We start from the raw sequence: 20487 nt of genomic DNA, 5'->3' as shown, positions 1-20487 counted from the left end.
AGATTGTTTCAAACTTTCACATGTATTTATATCTTCTTCTATATATATATATATTCGGATTATTATTTCATTATTAAAATCGTAACTATATATACAAAGATTAGTAAAATATTGATTTATTGTCATATTCAAAGAAATTGTCACATTTCCCAAATTTAGAAAGTTTTTTAAAAAATAATCTTTTCGCTTCATAGATTTATATTATCGAGTAAATAATTAAACATTTAGTTTTTGTTTAATTTTTAAAATAAACTATATACTTTACAATTTGTTTTCATTCAGGTAGTAAAGATTAATCATTGTTAGATAATATGATTTTTGTTATCTAAAATGTTTTTTTATAATTTTAAAAGTTAACATCAACAAATACTTAAATATTTAACACATGGAGGTATAGTATTACAACATTAAATTATATCTATTTAATTTATACTATCTATAAATTCAATGGATCATCTATTGTTTAAATCTAATTATTGATAGCCCAATAAAAATTTATGGTATGCCCAAAATTTAAATGATAATATTAGAGATTAAATGTAACATGACTTTCTAGGAATAGATCAATTTTTTTAAAAACCACACATGAATCAAGGTTGTGACTTCTGTTTTAATATATAAGATACTAGGGGCATGTCCGCGCTTCGCGCGGAAGATTATTTTATTGTTGTTAATTATTATTTTCGGATGATATAGTTAAATAATTATATGGTCGATCGTCTTTATTTGCTACCATTATTTGGTATTTTTAATATGTTATGTAGTAATATGTGATATGCTAACATATCACGTGTTTGTTTTTAATAGTGTGTTATTGTGTGTATAATAGTACTTATTAGTGGTGGAGTGAATCTGATGTAATGCATATTGAATTTCAATCATTTTTAATTTTAGGCATTTGTTGATTCTAAGGCAAATATTTTTTACAATTATTTGAACACTATTTTTTAACGATGTTTTGTGTTATCTCTCTCTATATTTACATTGAGCTGTCACCATCTATGCATTTCGTTTACTTTTCCGGAGTGATGTGATTCTCACCATCACTGAAAAAGACTCACATATATGCTCTTGTTCTTTTCACCTTTTTATTCCTTAGATTTCGGCTCATATTATGAATTGCATCTCCTTGGGTTTGGTCAGAGTTTAGTTGTCTTTGAAGTTGTTTTCCTCGTCATTGGCTTACCATCTATAGTTCATTCTCGTCTTGGTTTTCAAGATCTGGTTTTTGGTGATCTGATTTCTATAGTTCGAGGACGGCTCCACGATTTGATGATTTCGTTTTGTCTACCCTTCCATCTATGTTCCCTCATCTCATCGCAACTTCCATCGATGCTTGCGTCTTTGTGGCTCTCCGTTTCGCCATGTTTGCCACTCCAGGTTTGGATAGTGTTCTCCTCTGTGTATACTCTGTAGATTTGGAAGATTGTTTCTGGTCTCAAGTTTGGGCTCTGGTTTCTTGGGGGTTGGCTTCCGTTCTCCCTCATTCAGGTTGTTCTCTTCTTTCCCAGCTTCCCTTAGTATAAGTGTGCGGTATTAGTGTTTTGGAGCTTTGGTCCCTTTTATCTAAAGCTTTATGGTTCATCACCGGCATAGGCGTCTTGTTTGTGCTTGTTTAGTTTATGAGGTGCTTTTTACTTCTTAGATGGTGGTTGTACTTATCGTTCATTATGTATGTCTCTTTCTGCTTCGTGGGGATTTTGGCCTTCTGTTGATTATTCTTCCTCTAATCCGCTTTTTTGGTTCTTTGCATTGGTCCTTGATCACGCTCCTTTGTATTTGAGAGATTTCTTTAACTCAAAAAATATCTTTCTACATTTCTATGACTTTTGATTGTTATGGCCAAAAGACTCTATGATTTTTTTGTCATTAATTTAAAATAGATTCATACTAACTATGTAAACCACACTGGTAACTCCGCATCCATGTGAACGACGAAAGACGGTTATTTCATGACACTTCGTGCTAGACTATCCGCCCTCAAGACACTCTATGATAAACTGGGGTAAGTTTTTTTTCGTTCTTAGTCTCCTTTGAGCTCTGGATCTTTATTGAGTTAAAGTTACTTTAACATTTTTTTTCTCTATAATTATGGAGGTTTTATGTTTAGATTATGTGTTCTGCTTTAGTTTGATTAATATTAAGATAAATATATAGTTGTAAATGAAATAATAGAAAATAGTAAAAATAATAAAATAACAAAGTTTATCTTATTTTTAGTTGTGAATAAATTAAATCTTTAAAATATATTTATTTTTTTATTTTTACTTTTTTCATTATTCATTTTGCAATTTTGTGTACAGTAAAATATATTATCAAACTTCAAATAATAATATTTAGTGTGATAAGGATTAGATAGTGTACAATTAGAAAATAGTAAAGCAAATTGCAATAATCTAAAAGAAGAAGAATCTAAAATGTAAAAAGACAAAAAATGAGGACACATGTCAACAAATCCCCCTTTCCACATGTCATAAGAAGAGAAAAAAATCTACTTTATATATATATATATATATATATATACTAGGGTCGGCCCGCCCTACAGATGGGATGTGATATATTGTCTAATGGCTAAGAATTAAGATATATATTTTCTCAATGAATTTTTGTATGTTCATTTGTTTGATAGTGTGATAAATTTTACTGGTTGTCATGTTTACACCAGTTTATGAGTGTTATTGGTACGTTTGCATTGTAGTTGTATTTAGACTATTAACTTGGACAACCAATTTAGTTCTTAAACAACAAATATAACATCAATCCATGTAAGAGTTTTCTAAAAATTTGATGGCAGATGTGTCCCACACAAGATGTAGAATGTGTGAAGCATTTACATGTGTTATTGCATTTTAAGTTCGTCGTGGTAACGTCACCTCATAGGATAGTAATGAATTTCTTGACTTGCTTGAAGTAGAAGCAAAGTTTGCAGTTGTTTTTTATATCATTGACATGACAGTTTGTTGGTGGTTTAAACTTCCACATGTTTCTCTAGTACGGACTTGTGAAGACGACGTTCAACCTTCTTAGTGCTTTCTGGTTGTTATTACAACAACGATCTAGCCTCTCCTTGTTTGTTTTCTAGTTCAGAGTATCTAGATACTTTTTCCCTTCTTCCATATTACCTAATCATAACAGTATAACACCATGAATTAAGGTTGCATAGTCGTACAAACCATCCACTGATCTCTGGAGGTGGTAGAGGCCATCGCTAGTGTAGTTTAAAAAAAATGCATGAAAGTGACTCTTTTTCCACCAGTACTAAAGCTGGACTAATTGTTGAAATCCTTCACATATGGACATTTATATGCTCCCGTTCAGTTACATAGTAGCACAACTTTGTCTCACTTGGCTTGCTACGCCGCGAAAATGTCATGTACTATTTCTATATATTGAGAGAAAGGCCTCATTTAGTATTTAGATGATTTATTTATAAGCTAAATATGAAAATATGCGGAGAGAATCATCTGAGGAAATATTGTAAACTTGAAAAGGGTTTGTAATGTAACTAAAACAACCTATTTGATGCATAAGCACTATGTAAATAGCAAATACGACCTCCAAAGAGGAAACATAATATAAAATGCATAGAGTATATTTGAAGGAAAAAAATAACCATCAATTAATGGACTAATATGAAGTAGAAAGTAACTTATTGAGTTTGATAGTTGCCATGACACGTTCCTTCATTGATAGAATGATAGTTATTGGTTATTTTATACGGTTATATTCCCATTATATTATAATTTTTACTTGTTTCCGACCCTAGTTACGTATAATCTTGGGTATAAAAATCGAGAAAACGTGTAAAACAGGGTCATAATAATAAAAAAAAAACTAATTGGTGATAGAGGTTTTGCAAGAACCGAACAACCAGTTCAATTCTATTATCCCGGTTCGGCTGTGATGGCTTACATGGGCTTTTATGGTGTGTTAAAACTGGGGAGCAATAGAGCATTATGGGCCCAAATTGTCCCAAATTATATATGCGCTTATGAATAAAAAACTTGAGAAGAACACAACACTATAAAGAAGTGTGGATTGTTTTTGTTTTTGTAATGCGCTATTTAACATTATATAAAACGATGATGTTAAATCATTTTCAGAATAAACGGAAACAAATTCATCAAAACGAAATGGTTTTAAGAATAACCAAATGTTTCTTATAAATATTCAAAATATATTTAAATATATAATAAGAAAAGATCCATTTGGACAGCAAAATCCACTGAGGTCTTGTTTCATACGCCTAAAGGCTAAAAGGTGAGCGAGACAACGTTAGTGGTCGGTGACAAAGAAAAAGACAACTCTCGGCAACGTTCAAGACGAAGTTTCTACTTTCTAGTACAGTCGTCGTTGAATTTGATGAGGTGGGCCCTTAACTGGGCTTAACTCAGACCCGTACACTTCAAAAGAAAAAGAAAAAAAGTCTCCTCTTCATAATCAGTCCCAAACCTTCCTCAAACTTGATACATACTTTCATTTACAGTCGCATTCACCAACCACCGTTACCAATTCCAGTAGGTACGAATTAAATTGTCGACGTAATAACATATCAAAGGACTAGGACCTAAGTCTATGATTACTGAATATTTTATTACACGCGATCAGCATTTTAAACGTTGTCATTTCTGTGAGGCTCATAAAGAGGCTTATTAATTAGGTCATATCGACACATCAAAGGACATGTGAGATAAATATGTTAGGTCTATACATTCCACCATCATCACGCACGTTACACAGTGTTGGAACACAAACTTTTTACCAACTTTTTAGTCAATTTTTGTATATCAATTTCGAGTTAACGACTGATAGTGTTGTACGTTACTGATAAAACTAGATAAGATATGCGTCGTATGGTGGGCTTATTTGTATATATTATCGATAATTTTTTTTATATATTTGATCATTTTATTTATACATATATAATATTTTTTGTTGTTATTATATAATTTCTTTCAATAGATCAGATAAATTTTTATTAAAAATTGTTGAACAAAACTATAATTAATATATCATGGATTGATCGGATCAGACATTAAACAAATTATGACACAAAAACCTTACTTTTTCCATCGAACACATTCTTGAAAAAAGTGAACAGTATTGTTTCCAAAGTTGAATTATTTTGACATTTATCTTCCATATGGTTTTGAAAGGTTTCAGATCAACCATCGATTTGATACATATCATTTTAATGCTTGTAGTCGTATACTTAAGGAAAACTTACATTTTTTAATTTAAAGTCGTTTTAAAAAATTCAAAATATAACATATAAGAAAAAATCTAACATATAAGAAAAATTTATCATATAAGGTTTCCTCATTTTTGTATTTCAAAGTCGTTTTAAAAAAAATAAAAATATAACATATAAGGTTTCCTCATTTTTGTAATTTAAAGTCATTTAAAAAAAAATCAAAATATAACATATAAGAAAAAATCTAATTTTTAATTATATGGTTAATGTGATTGTTTAATTTTTTAATAATATAAAATTAAACAAAAATGAAGAAGGATGCAAAAATTGTTTTCAAATCTTTATTATTCATAATCATTAATTGTCATATATATGTTAATCATATTAGGTAATTCCATAGTTTTTATTTAAGGAAAGAATACACACTTCTTAAATACGAATTAACGGTATTTGTTTGGATCATGAAATTATGCGCTGAGCAGTATACCTATCTTCAGCAGCTTAAATAAATGTGTAAATTTTGTCAAAACGTAAAAAAACCATTTAAATGATGGTCTAGGAAACATAGCAATTTCCAGAAGATGACAAAATTAAAAAAAAAAACAACATTGATGCCTAAGCATTATTCAAATAGAAAATACTGACTCCAGATACACATTTTGTGATCACCTTCGAAGTTGCTAATACCCGGAGCTTCTTGGTGGCAAGACCACTTGCAGTTGTTCCTGCGGATGATGATTCCTCATGGTCATTAACACCAACGCCATCCTTAGTAAGGACTGAGATGGTCCCAGGCATGTCATCTCCATCAGTGGCGGAGCCAGCCAGAAGATTCACCAGGGGCAATATAATGTTTGAGCTTAAAATCATGAAGGGCATTAGAAGGGATTTTAACACTTATCGTAAAATTTTTAAAAAATCAATGAAAATAATTTTTTTTCCAATAATTTATGTGGGGCAGTTGCCCCCTTTACCACCTCTCTACCTCCGCCACTGATCTCCATCATTATGTCACCATCCTGCTTGAACAGAAACATATATCATTATTTTTATACTAAGTAAGGATCATAAGGGAGTATACGTTGCAACTTACGGTAACAAAGTTAGGAAGGAAGCTTATAAGAGGATACACATGGAAGTTGTGTGTTGGTGTTGGCTAGGCCAAGCAGAGAATCGAGATCGCGGAACCTGAAACGCTCAACCAGAATTGGAGAAACCGGTTCGGTAAAGGCATCAAATTTGGCTGAGTAACTGAACATAATAGTCAAAAGAGAGTCGGTTCTGATTGGACAGAACCACATCAAATCCACTGAGTGTGAACATTGAACCAGCCTTGAGATGGTGCCTGAATGTGGAGAGTCGGCTACATTCACCGTGGTTGGCATGAGAGTGGTCTGAAACAAATGTGAAAAATAAAGAATCACCAACAGACAGTATCAAAATATTGCATTGTGAATGAGTTCGAAATTTATGAATGTGAAGGCCGGAAATTTTTTGAAAAACTATGAACATGAGATTGAATATCGGAGAACCTTGGCATATCTAAATTTAGCAGTTCGAAAGTTATGAATGTCAAGGCTGGAAAACTTAAAAAAAAACATTGAACATGAGATTTAAGATATGAAAGCCGGAATTTTTTTTATCTCAGCAGCCTCACTTCTACGGTGGAAGAACAGTGGCCGGACTTCAAATCATGAAGAAGAACAGCTGAATTAACCATAATACTGCAAATAAGTTTTACGGATTATCACAAACTGTGAGAACGATGTTGGAAGGATGAAGTCTTACCTATTTATAATTCTAGAACCGCCTCTGACATGCATATGTATCATTGAATGAGGGCGTCGTGCTTTACGGCATCGAGGGAATTAATAAGACAAAACGACGAAACCGCAACATGACATAGATCCTCCTCGTGACAATTCGTCTGATTCGACATACTAAATCTCCATTGCTGGTTAAGGTCGTCGTAGATCGAAAAAGATGATGGAACCCTAATTTCATATGCCGGCTCTCGTGAAGGCTTCCTTATGTTACTGGGGCTGTGTGATTAAAAGCCCAGTAGAAGCCCATATTAAATCGTATACAATACAGCGTAAAGAATCTCCGTGATATCAATACCGTGCGTTTTGGTGTAGGGGACAGGTGTCGTATGACGTGGCGCTTTCACATGAGAGAAAACCTTACTCTTACTTTATATATATATGGATAGATAGATATAATTTCAATGTTAAGCATTGTTCATGTGAACTTGACTTTGATATTTTAAGTTATATTTTTCATCCTAATGTCTCGTTTAAATTAATATATCCAGAAAGTCCTTAATTTTTTTTTTCAGAAGTCCATAATTCAATAGTCCATATATATAATTATATGCGCATTACATGGATACGATGCTGCTTGGTCATATTATATATGTAGATCAAGTCGTGCCTCGTGATCTTTGGTTGATCAAGTCAGCCAACCAAATTATGGCAAAATATGCTTTTAGTCAAGAAACCAATTCATTTCAGCCAAAACCTTTTATTTTCACTATTGATATATAGTAGCCTAGATAAACAAAACATTATCTGATTCTACTAGATCTTGAGCATGCATGCATTTTAGTTTTCAAAAAGTAAAAGACTCTGCTTTATAAATTATAATTCCAGTAAGAACAGTTTTCTTGCCATTATATATAGTGAAATCGTTCAACGAATCAAATTTATATATTAGTAACAAATACATCTTAAACTCTACTAGGGGTGGGTTATACCAAATTCTAATCTAGCTCAGCTTAACTAAACCAATACTTCATGCAAAACTTCAAATAAATTTTAGATCCTTAATTTTTATATATATGTTTTTCATTAGTATGATATGAATTCTAATTATATATCCTATATATTTAAATCAAACCGACTCAACTAGTTTATTTAGTTGTCATAAACCTAAAACCCTTGAAATCAGCAAGTAAACAAACCAATTTTCGATGCTTTCGATTATAAAGTCCAGTTGGTAGAAATGTATGTACTAGGGACTGGGGGAAGAGTGTATAAAAACAATTATAGGGGTACAAATTATATTTTTATAGGGGGTTTTTAGCGATAAATTCCCTCAACTAAAGATTTTTCGTAAAAATTCCCTCAATTTATTATCTTGTAATTTAACCCCTCAAGTTCTTTTCCGTTAGATTTTGTTATTCTTCGTCTATTGTTATTTATGGACGTATACCATATACACACAAACCCAAAGTTTTATTTTAGTGATAAAATCCCTCAACTAAAGATTTTTCGTAGAAAATCCCTTTAACTTGTTATCTTGTAATTTAACCCTTAAGTTATATTTTGTTAGACTTTGTTACCTCTGTCTATTGTTCCGTTATTTATGAACGGATACCGTTTACACACAAACGCAGAGTTTCATTTAAACTATAAAACATGTTTTCTTTATTAAATGAAATTGAACATACAATGAAGCTCAAAATCCCAAATCGAAAGTTAGGTGTTCCAAAATAGCAATGCAAAGACCATAAAAGACCATAAAACATTGAAAAAGACCATAAAACAGAGCATTGAAAAAGACAACGCCAATTTAGACAAAAATTAGCGTTGTCTGCTCTTTATTTATGGTCTTTTTCAATGCTCTGTTTTATTAGGGGTGAGCAAAAAAACCCGAACATGACCGAATCAAGTCGAATGAACCGAAACGAAAATGATTCAAACCAAACTAAACTAATTATGGTTTACATTGGTTGAAAAAAAAATCTAGAAACGAATTATCCAAACCAAACCGAATCTATAAAATAACCGAACTGCCACTCCTACAACTTATAATATTTATATTAGGTTGAAAGATAATAATCTAAAATAAGAAAATTACATCTTTATGTTTGGTTTTACATTTAAATACAAAAACATTAATGATTTAGTGTCAAACGATGATTTCATTTATGTTTTACAAATTAAATTTCATAACAAAACTAGAACAAAAATAAAAATCAACTCGACTAAACACATTTAAAAAAGAAAACATGTTTTTTTAGGTTTAAATGAAATTTTGCGTTTGTGTGTAAACGGTATCCGTTCATAAATAACGCAATAATAGACCGAGGTAACAAAATCTAATAAAATAGAATTTGAGGGGTTAAATTACTAAGATAAAGAGTTGGGAGTGATTTTTAAGGAAAAATCTTTAGTCAACATGATTTATCACTAAAAAAACAGTTTTATAGGACAAGGAGATCGCTGTGTAAATTTCAGAATATTGTTCAACAATCGAGACAAGTTCAAATCAGTATAATTAATACAAATCGAGTGAAAGCATTCAAGTCTCCAACTACTTCACCGCTCATCCGCACGGCTTCTTCAAATCCGCGTCGAAGTCGAAGCAAGTTGATAAGCTTCACCACCGTCACAGGTAACTTGTCAATCTGAATTCTCCGTTTGTGAATCAGCTGCCTGAGAGAACCTGATTGCTTTTAGTTAGTTCGAACCAGGTTTAGTTGAATCTGGGATTCCTATGAATGAGATAGTTGAGAAGAAACTTTGATCAATTTTGTATTTGTGATTTGCAAATTGTTTATTTTATTTCTTTTGCTTGTAGAGTAGATGGGCAAGTATAAGGTCATGAAACCGGCGAAGGAGGTTGATGTTTCTGCTGTCAAATATAAAGAAGAAGACATCAAAGGTTCGTTCGTGATTTTGATTCCATGCGTTAGCTAAGCTCTCAATACACATGAATACATACGCAGGACAGGATCTGGATTGTGGAATTAGTTTTGTGCCTTTTTACATGGGGGATTATATGTGATTTTTTGCAGCCCCTCATTTGACTGGCTTTTTGTTCAAGCTGTTCGTTAACATGCTTGAGACACCACTTATCGGCTCATCGATTGTTGACTCGTTGAAGAAGAACAATGGCATGACCGAGGTTCGTTTTTTTTTTGACATCAGAAAGAATTGACTTTATAACATTTTGGAATGATGACATTGCTATGTGCTTCTCCGTGTTGTTGTGACTGGCAGATGTTTCGCAACACTGTCGTTCCAGAAGAGCCTATGTTTAGACCCGAGTTCCCACCTCAAAGTATATATCTTCCTTTTCCTTTATTATCTTACAATTCGTTTTATCAATTATATGGTGTGAATTTACATCAACCAAAATAAAATATGTGTGTGTATCATCACCTCTTCTGAAACTAGAAGCGGAGCATGATGTTGTCATTGTTGGCGAAGATGAAAGCCCTGTAGACATATTGGAAATAGCCTTGAAGTGTCTTCCTCAATATGATCCTTCTCGCAGCTTCCGCACAGATCCAAGTTCATCCTTCCGTTACTGGAAGATACGTGATTACGCTTTTGCTTATAGATCTAAGCTGACAGCTCCATCTGTGGTTAGTCATTTTACTCTCTTTATTTTCACTTCTTTCGACTCTCTTTATCTTGGCACAAACAAAGTACCTTGTTGCTGATTGCTAGGTAGCAGAGCAAATAATCTCAATCATAGAGGAGTTTAAGTATGACAAGTCTCCAACACCATATTTGATTACCTTTGACGCCAGTGAAGTCAGAAAGCAAGCTTCGGCTTCTACGCAGAGGTTTGAAGAAGGTAATTTTGCAGACTTTGTGATCTATTCCTAGTATTAGATTCAGACCATCACTGCGGCGGCTAAGTTGTTTCATATCTGCTTAAACTCTCAGCTTCAGTGAGTTTTTAGATGTGTATTGATCATGTTGACTGTGAGCTGTGTAGGAAAACCAATATCCATTTTAGATGGGATTTTTGTGACAATCAAGGACGATATTGATTGTTTTCCCCATACTACAAAGGGTGAGTATGTCATTCTTACATTTTATTTTAAACACTTCCAGATACAACAGACCTGTCATAAGGTTTTCCATGATAGGTGGAACAACATGGCTGCATGAAGATCGTTCCGTGGAGAAGGATTCAGTAGTTGTTTCAAGACTTCGCAGTTGCGGTGCAATCTTAATTGGCAAGGCAAATATGCATGAGATAGGCATGGGGACAACAGGGAACAATTCGAATTACGGGTAAGCAAAGCATCATAGAACACAAATCTTACTTGTATGAAGAGTTCAATGTGTTTTACGGGTAGATAAAAAAACTGCTTTGTTGCTTGATACTTATTACTTCGATTTATTTATTGTATCTTTAGTTCTTTCCACTTTTTCATGTGTTTGCTCTCTTTTTTTCTTTTTCTTTCTGGCATGTTTCATTGCAGAACTACAAGAAACCCACACGCACCTGAAAGGTACACAGGCGGATCTTCCTCAGGTTCAGCAGCTATTGTTGCCTCTGGACTATGTTCAGCTGCTCTAGGAACAGATGGCGGAGGTAGCAAAGTTATTTTGATCTGACCATCATATGCGTTGTATGTTTAACGCGTGTCTGGGTGTGCAGGTTCTGTTCGCATCCCTGCATCGCTTTGTGGTATAACGGGACTGAAAACAACATATGGTCGGACAGATATGACAGGGTAAGAGTTTAGATTCACTATTCTTAACAGAAAACTATAGGCACCGAACTATGTGTATGGCATGTGGTTTCTGTTTGACCACTGTCATCTCTACAGGTCATTATGTGAAGGTGGAACAGTGGAAATTATTGGTCCACTTGCTTCATCCGTGGAAGATGCTCTCTTGGTGTAAGTTTTCTCTATTTTTTTAGCCTAGTGAATGACTAAGCTGTTTCAATCTGTCCATCATTGACATATTTGTAAAGCATTCAACAATAGTGATTGGAGGTGCAACGGAAACCACTCAAAGCATAGCACACATTTACTCTGTCAGATGTTTCATTTTCGGATAAGCTGGTTTTGGCTAATCTGTCTTTGTGTGTTTCAGGTATGCAGCAATCTTGGGTTCTTCATCTGCTGATAGACTTAACTTAAACCCAGTAAGTTTTTCAGCCATAATATATTCTAGACATCACTCTGAAAAAAAAAACTTAATGAAAAAAGCATGACAGATAGTCGTTTGTAGAAATGTCTCATTATCAAGTGATGGTCACTGTGTGTCATGTATTCATTTGACCATGGCAAATACTCCTGCACTATGTATGCGTATGACTTAGTCTTTGATTTTTTTTTTTTTTTTTTTTGAGTAGACGCCACCCTGTTTTCCGAAGTTAATGTCTCACAACGGAGGCAGTGCTATAGGATCTCTACGACTAGGGAAATATACAAGGGTGAATTTTGCATCCCTGCTAGTTTACACGAGTTGGATTCTGTTATTTCAGTGGTATACCTAGTGCATTGTTTTCATTCATGCAGTGGTTTAATGATGTTAATTCAAGTGAAATCTCCGACAAATGCGAAGACATCCTTAAGCTCCTATCAAACAATCATGGTTGCGAAGTAAGCTGATCATTTGAATAGGTTTCTCTCATTATACAGGTTGTCTATCATTATCTTCTTTCAACGACAATCTCTGTATGATACTATCGCAGGTAGTGGAAATAGTGGTTCCTGAACTAGAAGAGATGCGTGCAGCTCATGTTGTGTCCATCGGATCTGCGGCACTGCGTTCTCTTACTCCTTACTGTGAGGCTGGGTATGTCTTTACGCATCTTATGATTTCACTAGCTGTACACCTTCGATTACCATCACTTGCAAAACAAATTAGAACGTTGGTCTAACCATTCTCTTCGCTGTCGTACGTTTCAGGAAAAATTCAAAATTATCTTATGATACTCGCACCAGCTTTGCGATCTTCCGGTCTTTCTCTGCTTCAGACTATATTTCTTCTCAATGTATTAGGTAAATGACGACCAACAAGCTGTTCAATCACATGAGTGTCTAAAGTTTATGCATGCTTAAGGAGTTAATAAGTTTAACTAAGCGAGATCTCATAAGTCTTTGCTAGAGTAGCCATGACCTGGAATTGATTTATTAGCAGATATCTACCGACAAAATCACATGGTCTAACCAGAAAACGGATCAAGAATCTGTAACTGTATACAAAAGTCTGATTTGTGGCAAAGTAAAATGTTAGTACATATGATTGACACTATAGAGGCTGCTTGCTTGTGTAAAACTTGTTGTTGCAGGCGAAGATTGATGGAGTATCACATGGATATCTTCAAAGACGTTGATGTTATTGTGACCCCTACAACTGGGTACGTAAAACCATTCCATGAATAGACAGTTCATCTCCTAGCGACAAGATTTGTTAACAAACATTTGCTTCCAATGTCTTCAGATACATTACTTGTATATGAATGACTGATTGAACTTCTCTTACCTGGTTGGTGAAATGTTTACTTGTACAAACAGCATGACAGCCCCCGTGATACCCCCTGACGCTCTGAAAAATGGAGAAACCAATTTTCAAGTGACAGGTTTGCCAAACGAAACTCTTTAACTTCTTAACTTTTGGTTCAACTTGTAATAATAGAGATTGTTGATTTCTTCTCAGCTTATTTGATGCGATTTGTTGTAGCTGCAAACCTCCTGGGCTTCCCAGCCATATCTGTACCCGTAAGCGATGTTTTTGTATTTTTGGTTACTCTCTAAGCCGGCCGTGTACATATCAAAGGAACACGGTCCTATTCTTTGCAATAATCATTTTGTCTTTTTAACATATGGAAAGAAAAAAAAAACGCAGGTTGGGTATGATAAGGAAGGGCTTCCAATAGGATTACAAATAATGGGAAGACCTTGGGCTGAAGCTACCGTCCTTGCTTTAGCTGCTGCTGTTGAGGTACTCTGTCTCTCTCTGTTTCCTTCTATCATCTATCTGTAATGGTCCATCAATTTCGATGATGTTCTTCGTTTAGAGTTTTATCTATGAAAGTCTGATGTCCCTTTTGATGCTATAGCCGGTTATCGGGTCAGGTTTCTTAACCGAATCTTGAATTTTAATGTGGCATTTCAGGAACTTGCTCCAGTTACCAAGAAGCCTGCTGTGTTTCACAATCTTCTCAATACAAACAGAGTCCATACTGATTTGTCAGAGAAGTGAAAAGGCAAAGAGTTCTCTCTGAATGGGATATCATTTATCTCCATTACATTTGATTGATTGGTGTGTATTTTCAGGTTAAGTAACCTGACATTGTTTATAAAGATTAGAAGCAATAAGTTGTCTTGTAGCTGCAGATAAGACCAATGGACGATTGTTTTGCTATAAAACGTGTTGTATATTTATGATTGATAAATTTGAAAAAGAGATGTATACTGTGCGTATTGGTTTTTGTTTGAGTTGATGATATTGCGGTGGTATCCTCCAGAGTCCAGATTACACGCTTTCATAATAAACAGAAGAGGACAAAGTTTCAAACATGTCATCTATATCATTTAGAAAAGTTGCGAACAATCTTATCACACAAGTCTCAATTTAGCAAAGAGAAATCAAGTTTCCCACAAAGTAATCTTAAAGATCTTTTTTCACTCAAAGCGAAAGACTAATAAGAAGAGAGTTGCATACAAGAAAGAAGCTTGTTTTTGGCATGGGATGGAGATAGAAAGTTGGAAGACAATGCTTAAACAAGAATCATTGATTAACCTTTGATGTTATTATCCTCTACAACAGCATCACTTGGAAGATCAACCCCCTTTGGAATCTTCCCTGGATAATCAGTCACTGATATGTTTGACTCAGTAGATTGAAAATGCAAATCATAAACGCAGTAGATTGAAACAAAGTTTCACTCACAAAAGGTTAGGGGAGCTTACTGGCTGCAAATTTCCTTTTTGACATCTGGATGGCACTCATTATGCAGAGCATTCAGGGCCTGCTGAGGACAAGCGGTGCGACCGCCCCAGACCCAAACCCGTGTCCTCACCCCCGGTATATTAATGAGTCCATTTCTTTTATAAATCTATATTATTATATTTAAAAAATTATAAATATAATAAATAAAATTGAAAAGAGTCCAAAAATATTTGATATGCATAAAGTTTTATTTTCGTCACAAGATATATAATCTATTAAAACTGAAGTACAAATTGAAATTGACCCTTAAACTTACAACTTAGGGGAATTTTCGTGAATTATATGAACTTGTGGGGTGAATAGAACAAAACTAATTTCCGAAAAAGGTTAGTTTTGTGTTTGACTTTGAGTTTTATGTCAATTTTGCAAAAAACCCTACAACTTATTTACAACCCTATGCCATATGCCGTTGAAGTAATTAATAGATTCTAACTTTATATTTTATTTTTTGTCTTTTTTTTTAAATTTATTAAATCATTTCCTAAATCTAATATACAAAAAAATCTGTATAAACTCTTTAAATTAAGTATTTCACATCAACACTATGAACATTAATATGTAAAACACCTCCTGCCATAAATTCGTGGATAACATAAACCGGGAAATTAACGTTCAAAACCAAACACTTATTAGTTTTTTTTCTTCAAATATGACCTAAATTTTCAAGTCAAACATAAAAATGATCTTTTTTTTTAACTTTATTTTTCTTTATTCATCCTAGAAGTTTGAGTTATTCACAAAAATGCCATTACTTTTGTTTTTGTTTTGAAAATGAGTATTTTACCTTATCATCCTCATCTTCACCAAGTATTTACAATATTGTCATTGTCATCAATATACTAACCACCATGAACAACCAATTTGAAGCTCTTAATGCATCAAAGTTTCGATTTTTACCCTTCATATCTCATTACTTATGCACACAAATCACATCTCTTTCACTTTTTCTTCAAATTCATCCAAAAAAGAGGATTTTGATTCCAAGCTTTGTAAGTTTCATAGAGACATTGAAGCTTATGATTCATGGTCATTAACAACTTGGTAGCTTTTGGAGTGAAGTTCTGGGTGATTGGAGAAGCTAAGCAAGTTATCTCACATGTTCAAGGTATGAAATCATTTTTTTTCTCAGATCTGTTTGCGAAGACTTCGGGAAGACTTTCAGAAGAGTTTGCTAGATGCGTTCTCCACCAAGAAGACTTCCCTAGAATTTTTTTCAGATAAACATGTTAGTTTTGCAATTGACCGAAGTTTGTCGGAAATTTGACTTTTTATAGAAGACTTTCCGATCTCGGGAAAAACTTCTATAGAAATCTTCTGAAAGTTTTCCCGAAGTCTTCTCATTGTCGTAAGAAGTATGCGTGGGTTACTTTTGCAATTGAAAAATAGTAGTAAACATTTAATATTAATGAGAATACTATTTTTAGAAGTCTTCTCAAATTTATTCTGGGTTTTGGTCAAACCTTTAGTTAAGAGAGAAGTCTTCTGGCGGAAAACTTTTAGAGAAGTCTTCTCTGGAAAAGTCAAATATAGTCAACTGCAAAAGTATTCCAGATAGATTTCTTCTGACATTGAGAAGACTTTCAGAAGACTTCTCTAGAAGTCTTCCCCGAGAAGCCTTCTATAAAAAAACTGACAAACTTCGGTCAATTGCAAAACTAACCTGTTTATCCGAGAAGAGAAGTCTTCTCTGGCATTTTCGAGATTTTTTTAAATTTAAAAGTAAGTCAATATTTACAAAGGAAGACTTCTCAAGATTTCTTCCGTAGAGTAGATTTCCTAAGAAGTCTTCCTTCGTAAATTTGCAATTGCAAAATTGACCTAAATAGAAGACTTCTACGTCAATGTTTAATAAACTTTCATTTTCTCTACAATTAAAATGACTTTTTAATATTTTCTTATTAATTCATGTGTATTAGTCAATATTGGGGCTCCTGGATGAAATTCCTAACTTATTTGGTGATAATTATGAGATTACAAATATTTATGTTTACTAATGTTTCTAGCTAATCGGAGGAGACTTCTTAAGAAGTCTTCTAAGAGATCACTTATGGAGAAGTCTTCTATGTTAGATTTTCAAGAGTGTTAAGTAACTTCAAGGTATGTTTTGAACTTTCAAAACTGTCAAGTAACTTCAAGAATATCTATTCATGTGGTTTAATGTGTCTTTTTAGATCATAAAATATACTTTTTAACTTACATGAGATTTAAAATTTCAATTTTCACTTAAAATTCAAGTTTGATCTTTTGTGAATTTGACTAAGTTTTCTTGTGAAGTTTTCTCTCTTAGATTTAGTCTTCTGTAACTGTAAGTCTGGACTTGAACATAGAGCCTAACCTAAACCTGAATCCAAACATAGATCTCAATCTATATCCTTCCATAGATCTGAATGTGAACCCTAACCTACACCTGAATTTGGATATGAACCTTGATCCAAACCTAGACCTGAGTGTGGATAATAACTTGGACCTTTCTTTAGATTGTGGTTCATATTATCACTCGAGTTCTACTAGTAACTTCCAAGCTCATACCCGAATGAGAGCATCTCCAAATCCTTTGCTTGGGCAAGGGTCCCTTAAGAAGACCATTGTGCAAAGAGACGTCGTGTAGATACACGACTCTCTTTATGAAATGGATTTGAAAAAAACAATATTTTAATATTTTTCTATTGTTCTGCAAAAGAAATGCTTTTTATTTGTTGATACTTTAAATTACAGTTTTATATATCTATAAAAACTGGACTTTATATTTATCGTTATAATGACAAAATTTCTAAAAAAAAATTATAATTTAAAAAAAAATTTAAAATTTTTTATATTCAACAAAATGTTTTAAAATCCTATTATATCTCATAATAACTTTTTACAGTGATATGATTAAGTTTGTTACATCACCGCTATGTTAAAAAGGTTCAAGTACTTTTCATTTTCAAATTTAATTTTAAATTTTTTATTTTTTTGATTTTTTATTTGTTTCCTATTTTTTTTTATAAATTTCCTTTTTTTAATTTTTTTTATCAATTTCTATAATTTCTTAATTTCATTTTTATTTTTTTAATTTTTAATTTTTAATTTTAATTTTAATTTTACTTTTTATTTTTTATTCTTATTTTTACTTATTTTTTTCTTAATTTTTAATCGGTTTTTACAATTTATCTTTATAATAAGTTTTCAAATTTATAAATTACTATTATTATTATTATTATTATTATTTGAATTTATGAATTTATTTTATATTTCTTAATTTTTTCTTAAACTTGTATCAATTTTTTGAGATTTATATTGAATTTTTATCTAATTTAGTTTGTTTTTGTTAATTAAAATAATTAAAAAGTATTTTTTAAAAAAGTAAACTTTCACATCACCGATTTTTACCTGCTAATGAACAGTAACCTATCACAATTTTGACGTGTGCAAAAGTAAGTTAGTTTCGATGTTTAATATGTTATTTAAACAAGTTTCATCGTCTAAAGTGTTATCAGTTGAGCTTCAAGGTTTAAAGTGCTAACTTTTGCCAACTTCATGGTTTTTTATGCGATTTTCCCCGTTTAAAAGTTAAAGAACTAACATTTTACCTTTCGTTGTTAATGGTGTTGGATATCCACCAATAGTTTGTTTTTCTCTAATTTTTGGATCTGGACTGCAAAAAAATCTATGAAACAAGAAATTACATCTATGGTTTCAATCATTCATAAGGATGATCAGATTGTGGAATCCAAAGAGATCACGCCAATATCTTCACCTAAAAACACATATGACACAAACAGTGATGAACTGAATGATACTGATGAGGAAGAAGTACATAACGATTTTTGCTTATAGTTAGTTAACCAGGTCTATAACTTAAGCTATTGGTACCATGTTACATCAAATGATTTTTTTTGGGCAAGTGAACGTATGTGATACCTGTCGTGTTCAAGGATTTACAAATAAGCTTGCCATTTGTGATAACTTCGGAGTTGGTGCAGAACATACGTAATGATTTACCTATGTAATTATATAGTAAAAATGTTATATTTGCGCATTTTTAATTATATTTCGGGTTACTGCAGTTATTGTTGCATGGTTGTAGAACTTGAGGATGTTCCCGAAAGATTGTCTTGCAATGACTGCGTTGAGGTAATCTATAATATGAAGCAAAGTTACGGAAAAAATAAACCATATTGGTAACCTATGTTACATGGAATCGTCGGTGAAGCTACGATTCTCGCTCCGGAATCGGAAGCGGAAACATAAGCGTCTGGAATCGTCCAGAATCGCGATTCCTAAAAAGCGGAGTTTGGAATCGCTGTGGAAATGCACAATTCAAAGTTGGAATCGTGTTGTTTATAGATCGGAAACGCTTATTTCATCGCTGATGGTTTTACAGTGAAGAAGACGAAGAGGTGTTTTTGTTTTGTTTTGTTCCCATAAATTTTCTATAACTTGGCCCAAATTGTTTTTAGATTATAAGCCCCCTTTGATATAATAAATACATTACGACTTGATATGATTATATGAAGATTATGTTAAAAATACAATAAACTCAAACGTACAACCAAAAGAAAATTTCAAATTGATCAACCTAAGTTTCTTATCTATATATAGTTTTATCTTTGTAAAATTACTTATTCAGATTCAGTTATACTATATATTGAATCCATGTGAAGTTTACATAGTTAAAGAAAGCAAAATAAATATTATAATATTTTAAAGATTTTTTAGTTTAGATAGTGTTTTTAGCATTTTGTTCCATGATATATAAATGTTAATATATATTCTCTCTGTTCCTAAAAGATAAACTTTTCAGTATTTTCACACATATTAAGAAAACACATTAAAATAACATAATAAATGTATCGTTTTCTGTAATTTTTAATTTTTAATAACTTTTAACCAATAGTAATCCAATAAAGTCAATTAGTTTTCTTGAAGTTTCCAATTTTTTCATAGAAAACACCAAAATACTTCTTTCTGAAACGAACTTTTTTTTCTAAAAGGTCTATTATTAAGGAACGGAGGGAGTATTTTTTGGCGACACTATATATATATATATTTATAAAAATATATAGTATACGCTTCCTAAGTGTACCCGCTTCCTAATCTTTTTTGAAAATTTCACTTCCACGCTGCTAAACGCTTCCGCTTCCGCGTACCCGCTCCCGGTTCCATGTAACATAGTTGGTAACTAAAAATAAAATAAACAAAGATCACTTTTGATTTGTTTCCTCTTGCAGATGGGTGAAGGTGGATTTCGAAAACAAAATGATTTAAACACTCAAAATTCTTCTGTAACTGTGTAACTGTAAGTCTGGACTTGAACATAGAGCCTAACCTAAACCTGAATCCTAACATAGATCTCAATCTAGATCCTTCCATAGATCTGAATATGAACCCTAACCTATACCTGAATTTGGATATGAACCTTGATCCAAACCTAGACCTAAGTGTGGATAATAACTTGGACCTTTCTTTAGATTGTGGTTCATATTATCACTCGAGTTCTACTAGTAACTTCCAAGCTCATACCCGAAGAGAGCATCTCCGAATCCTTTGCTTGGGCAAGGGTCCCTTAAGAAGACCATTGTGCAAAGAGACGTC

The 20487-nt window shown here is 32.8% G+C and overlaps 1 protein-coding gene and 1 long non-coding RNA gene across 7 annotated transcripts; one reads left to right on the top strand and one right to left on the bottom strand.

Annotated features, from left to right (window-relative positions):
- Window positions 1–5676: 5676 nt before the first annotated feature.
- Window positions 5677–7230, bottom strand: LOC106440387. 2 transcript variants are annotated; one of them, XR_007320572.1, is made up of 4 exons: window positions 6983–7223; window positions 6852–6901; window positions 6288–6588; window positions 5677–6213 (listed from the first exon to the last, which is right to left on the bottom strand). It is a non-coding gene; the product is annotated as an uncharacterized LOC106440387 (long non-coding RNA). The 2 variants fall into 2 exon arrangements; XR_007320573.1 differs by lacking the exon at window positions 6852–6901 and having other exon boundaries at window positions 6983–7230.
- A 2119-nt stretch (window positions 7231–9349) lies between these two features.
- Window positions 9350–14381, top strand: LOC125575627 (fatty acid amide hydrolase-like). 5 transcript variants are annotated; one of them, XM_048750669.1, is made up of 21 exons: window positions 9350–9592; window positions 9784–9862; window positions 9996–10105; window positions 10201–10261; window positions 10378–10568; window positions 10654–10783; window positions 10928–11005; window positions 11082–11229; window positions 11421–11533; window positions 11600–11675; window positions 11772–11843; window positions 12043–12094; window positions 12305–12385; window positions 12471–12554; window positions 12647–12750; window positions 12864–12956; window positions 13247–13315; window positions 13473–13537; window positions 13615–13676; window positions 13789–13899; window positions 14074–14381. In XM_048750669.1, the coding sequence occupies exons 2-21, from the start codon at window positions 9784–9786 to the stop codon at window positions 14158–14160; spliced, it is 1866 nt and encodes a 621-aa protein (XP_048606626.1). In that variant the 5' UTR covers window positions 9350–9592; the 3' UTR covers window positions 14161–14381. The 5 variants fall into 5 exon arrangements, 4 of the variants coding, with proteins under 4 accessions (XP_048606626.1, XP_048606629.1, XP_048606627.1 ...); XM_048750672.1 differs by having other exon boundaries at window positions 9351–9592; window positions 13804–13899; XM_048750670.1 differs by having other exon boundaries at window positions 9355–9592; window positions 9779–9862.
- Window positions 14382–20487: the final 6106 nt, after the last annotated feature.

This window comes from Brassica napus, chromosome C3, assembly GCF_020379485.1.
Source record: "Brassica napus cultivar Da-Ae chromosome C3, Da-Ae, whole genome shotgun sequence".
Lineage (NCBI taxonomy): Eukaryota > Viridiplantae > Streptophyta > Magnoliopsida > Brassicales > Brassicaceae > Brassica > Brassica napus.
Note: the sequence above shows the minus strand (reverse complement) of the source record. Positions and strands in the feature narration are given on the sequence as shown.

Bases quoted from the DNA above. Each gene is read 5' to 3' on its own strand.
- LOC125575627 (XM_048750669.1), top strand. From the start codon at position 9,784: ATGGGCAAGTATAAGGTCATGAAACCGGCGAAGGAGGTTGATGTTTCT. The intron at 11,534-11,599 runs GTAGCAAAGTTA...CTGGGTGTGCAG, and splicing joins TCTAGGAACAGATGGCGGAG to GTTCTGTTCGCATCCCTGCA. The intron at 11,844-12,042 runs GTAAGTTTTCTC...TGTGTGTTTCAG, and splicing joins GTGGAAGATGCTCTCTTGGT to GTATGCAGCAATCTTGGGTT.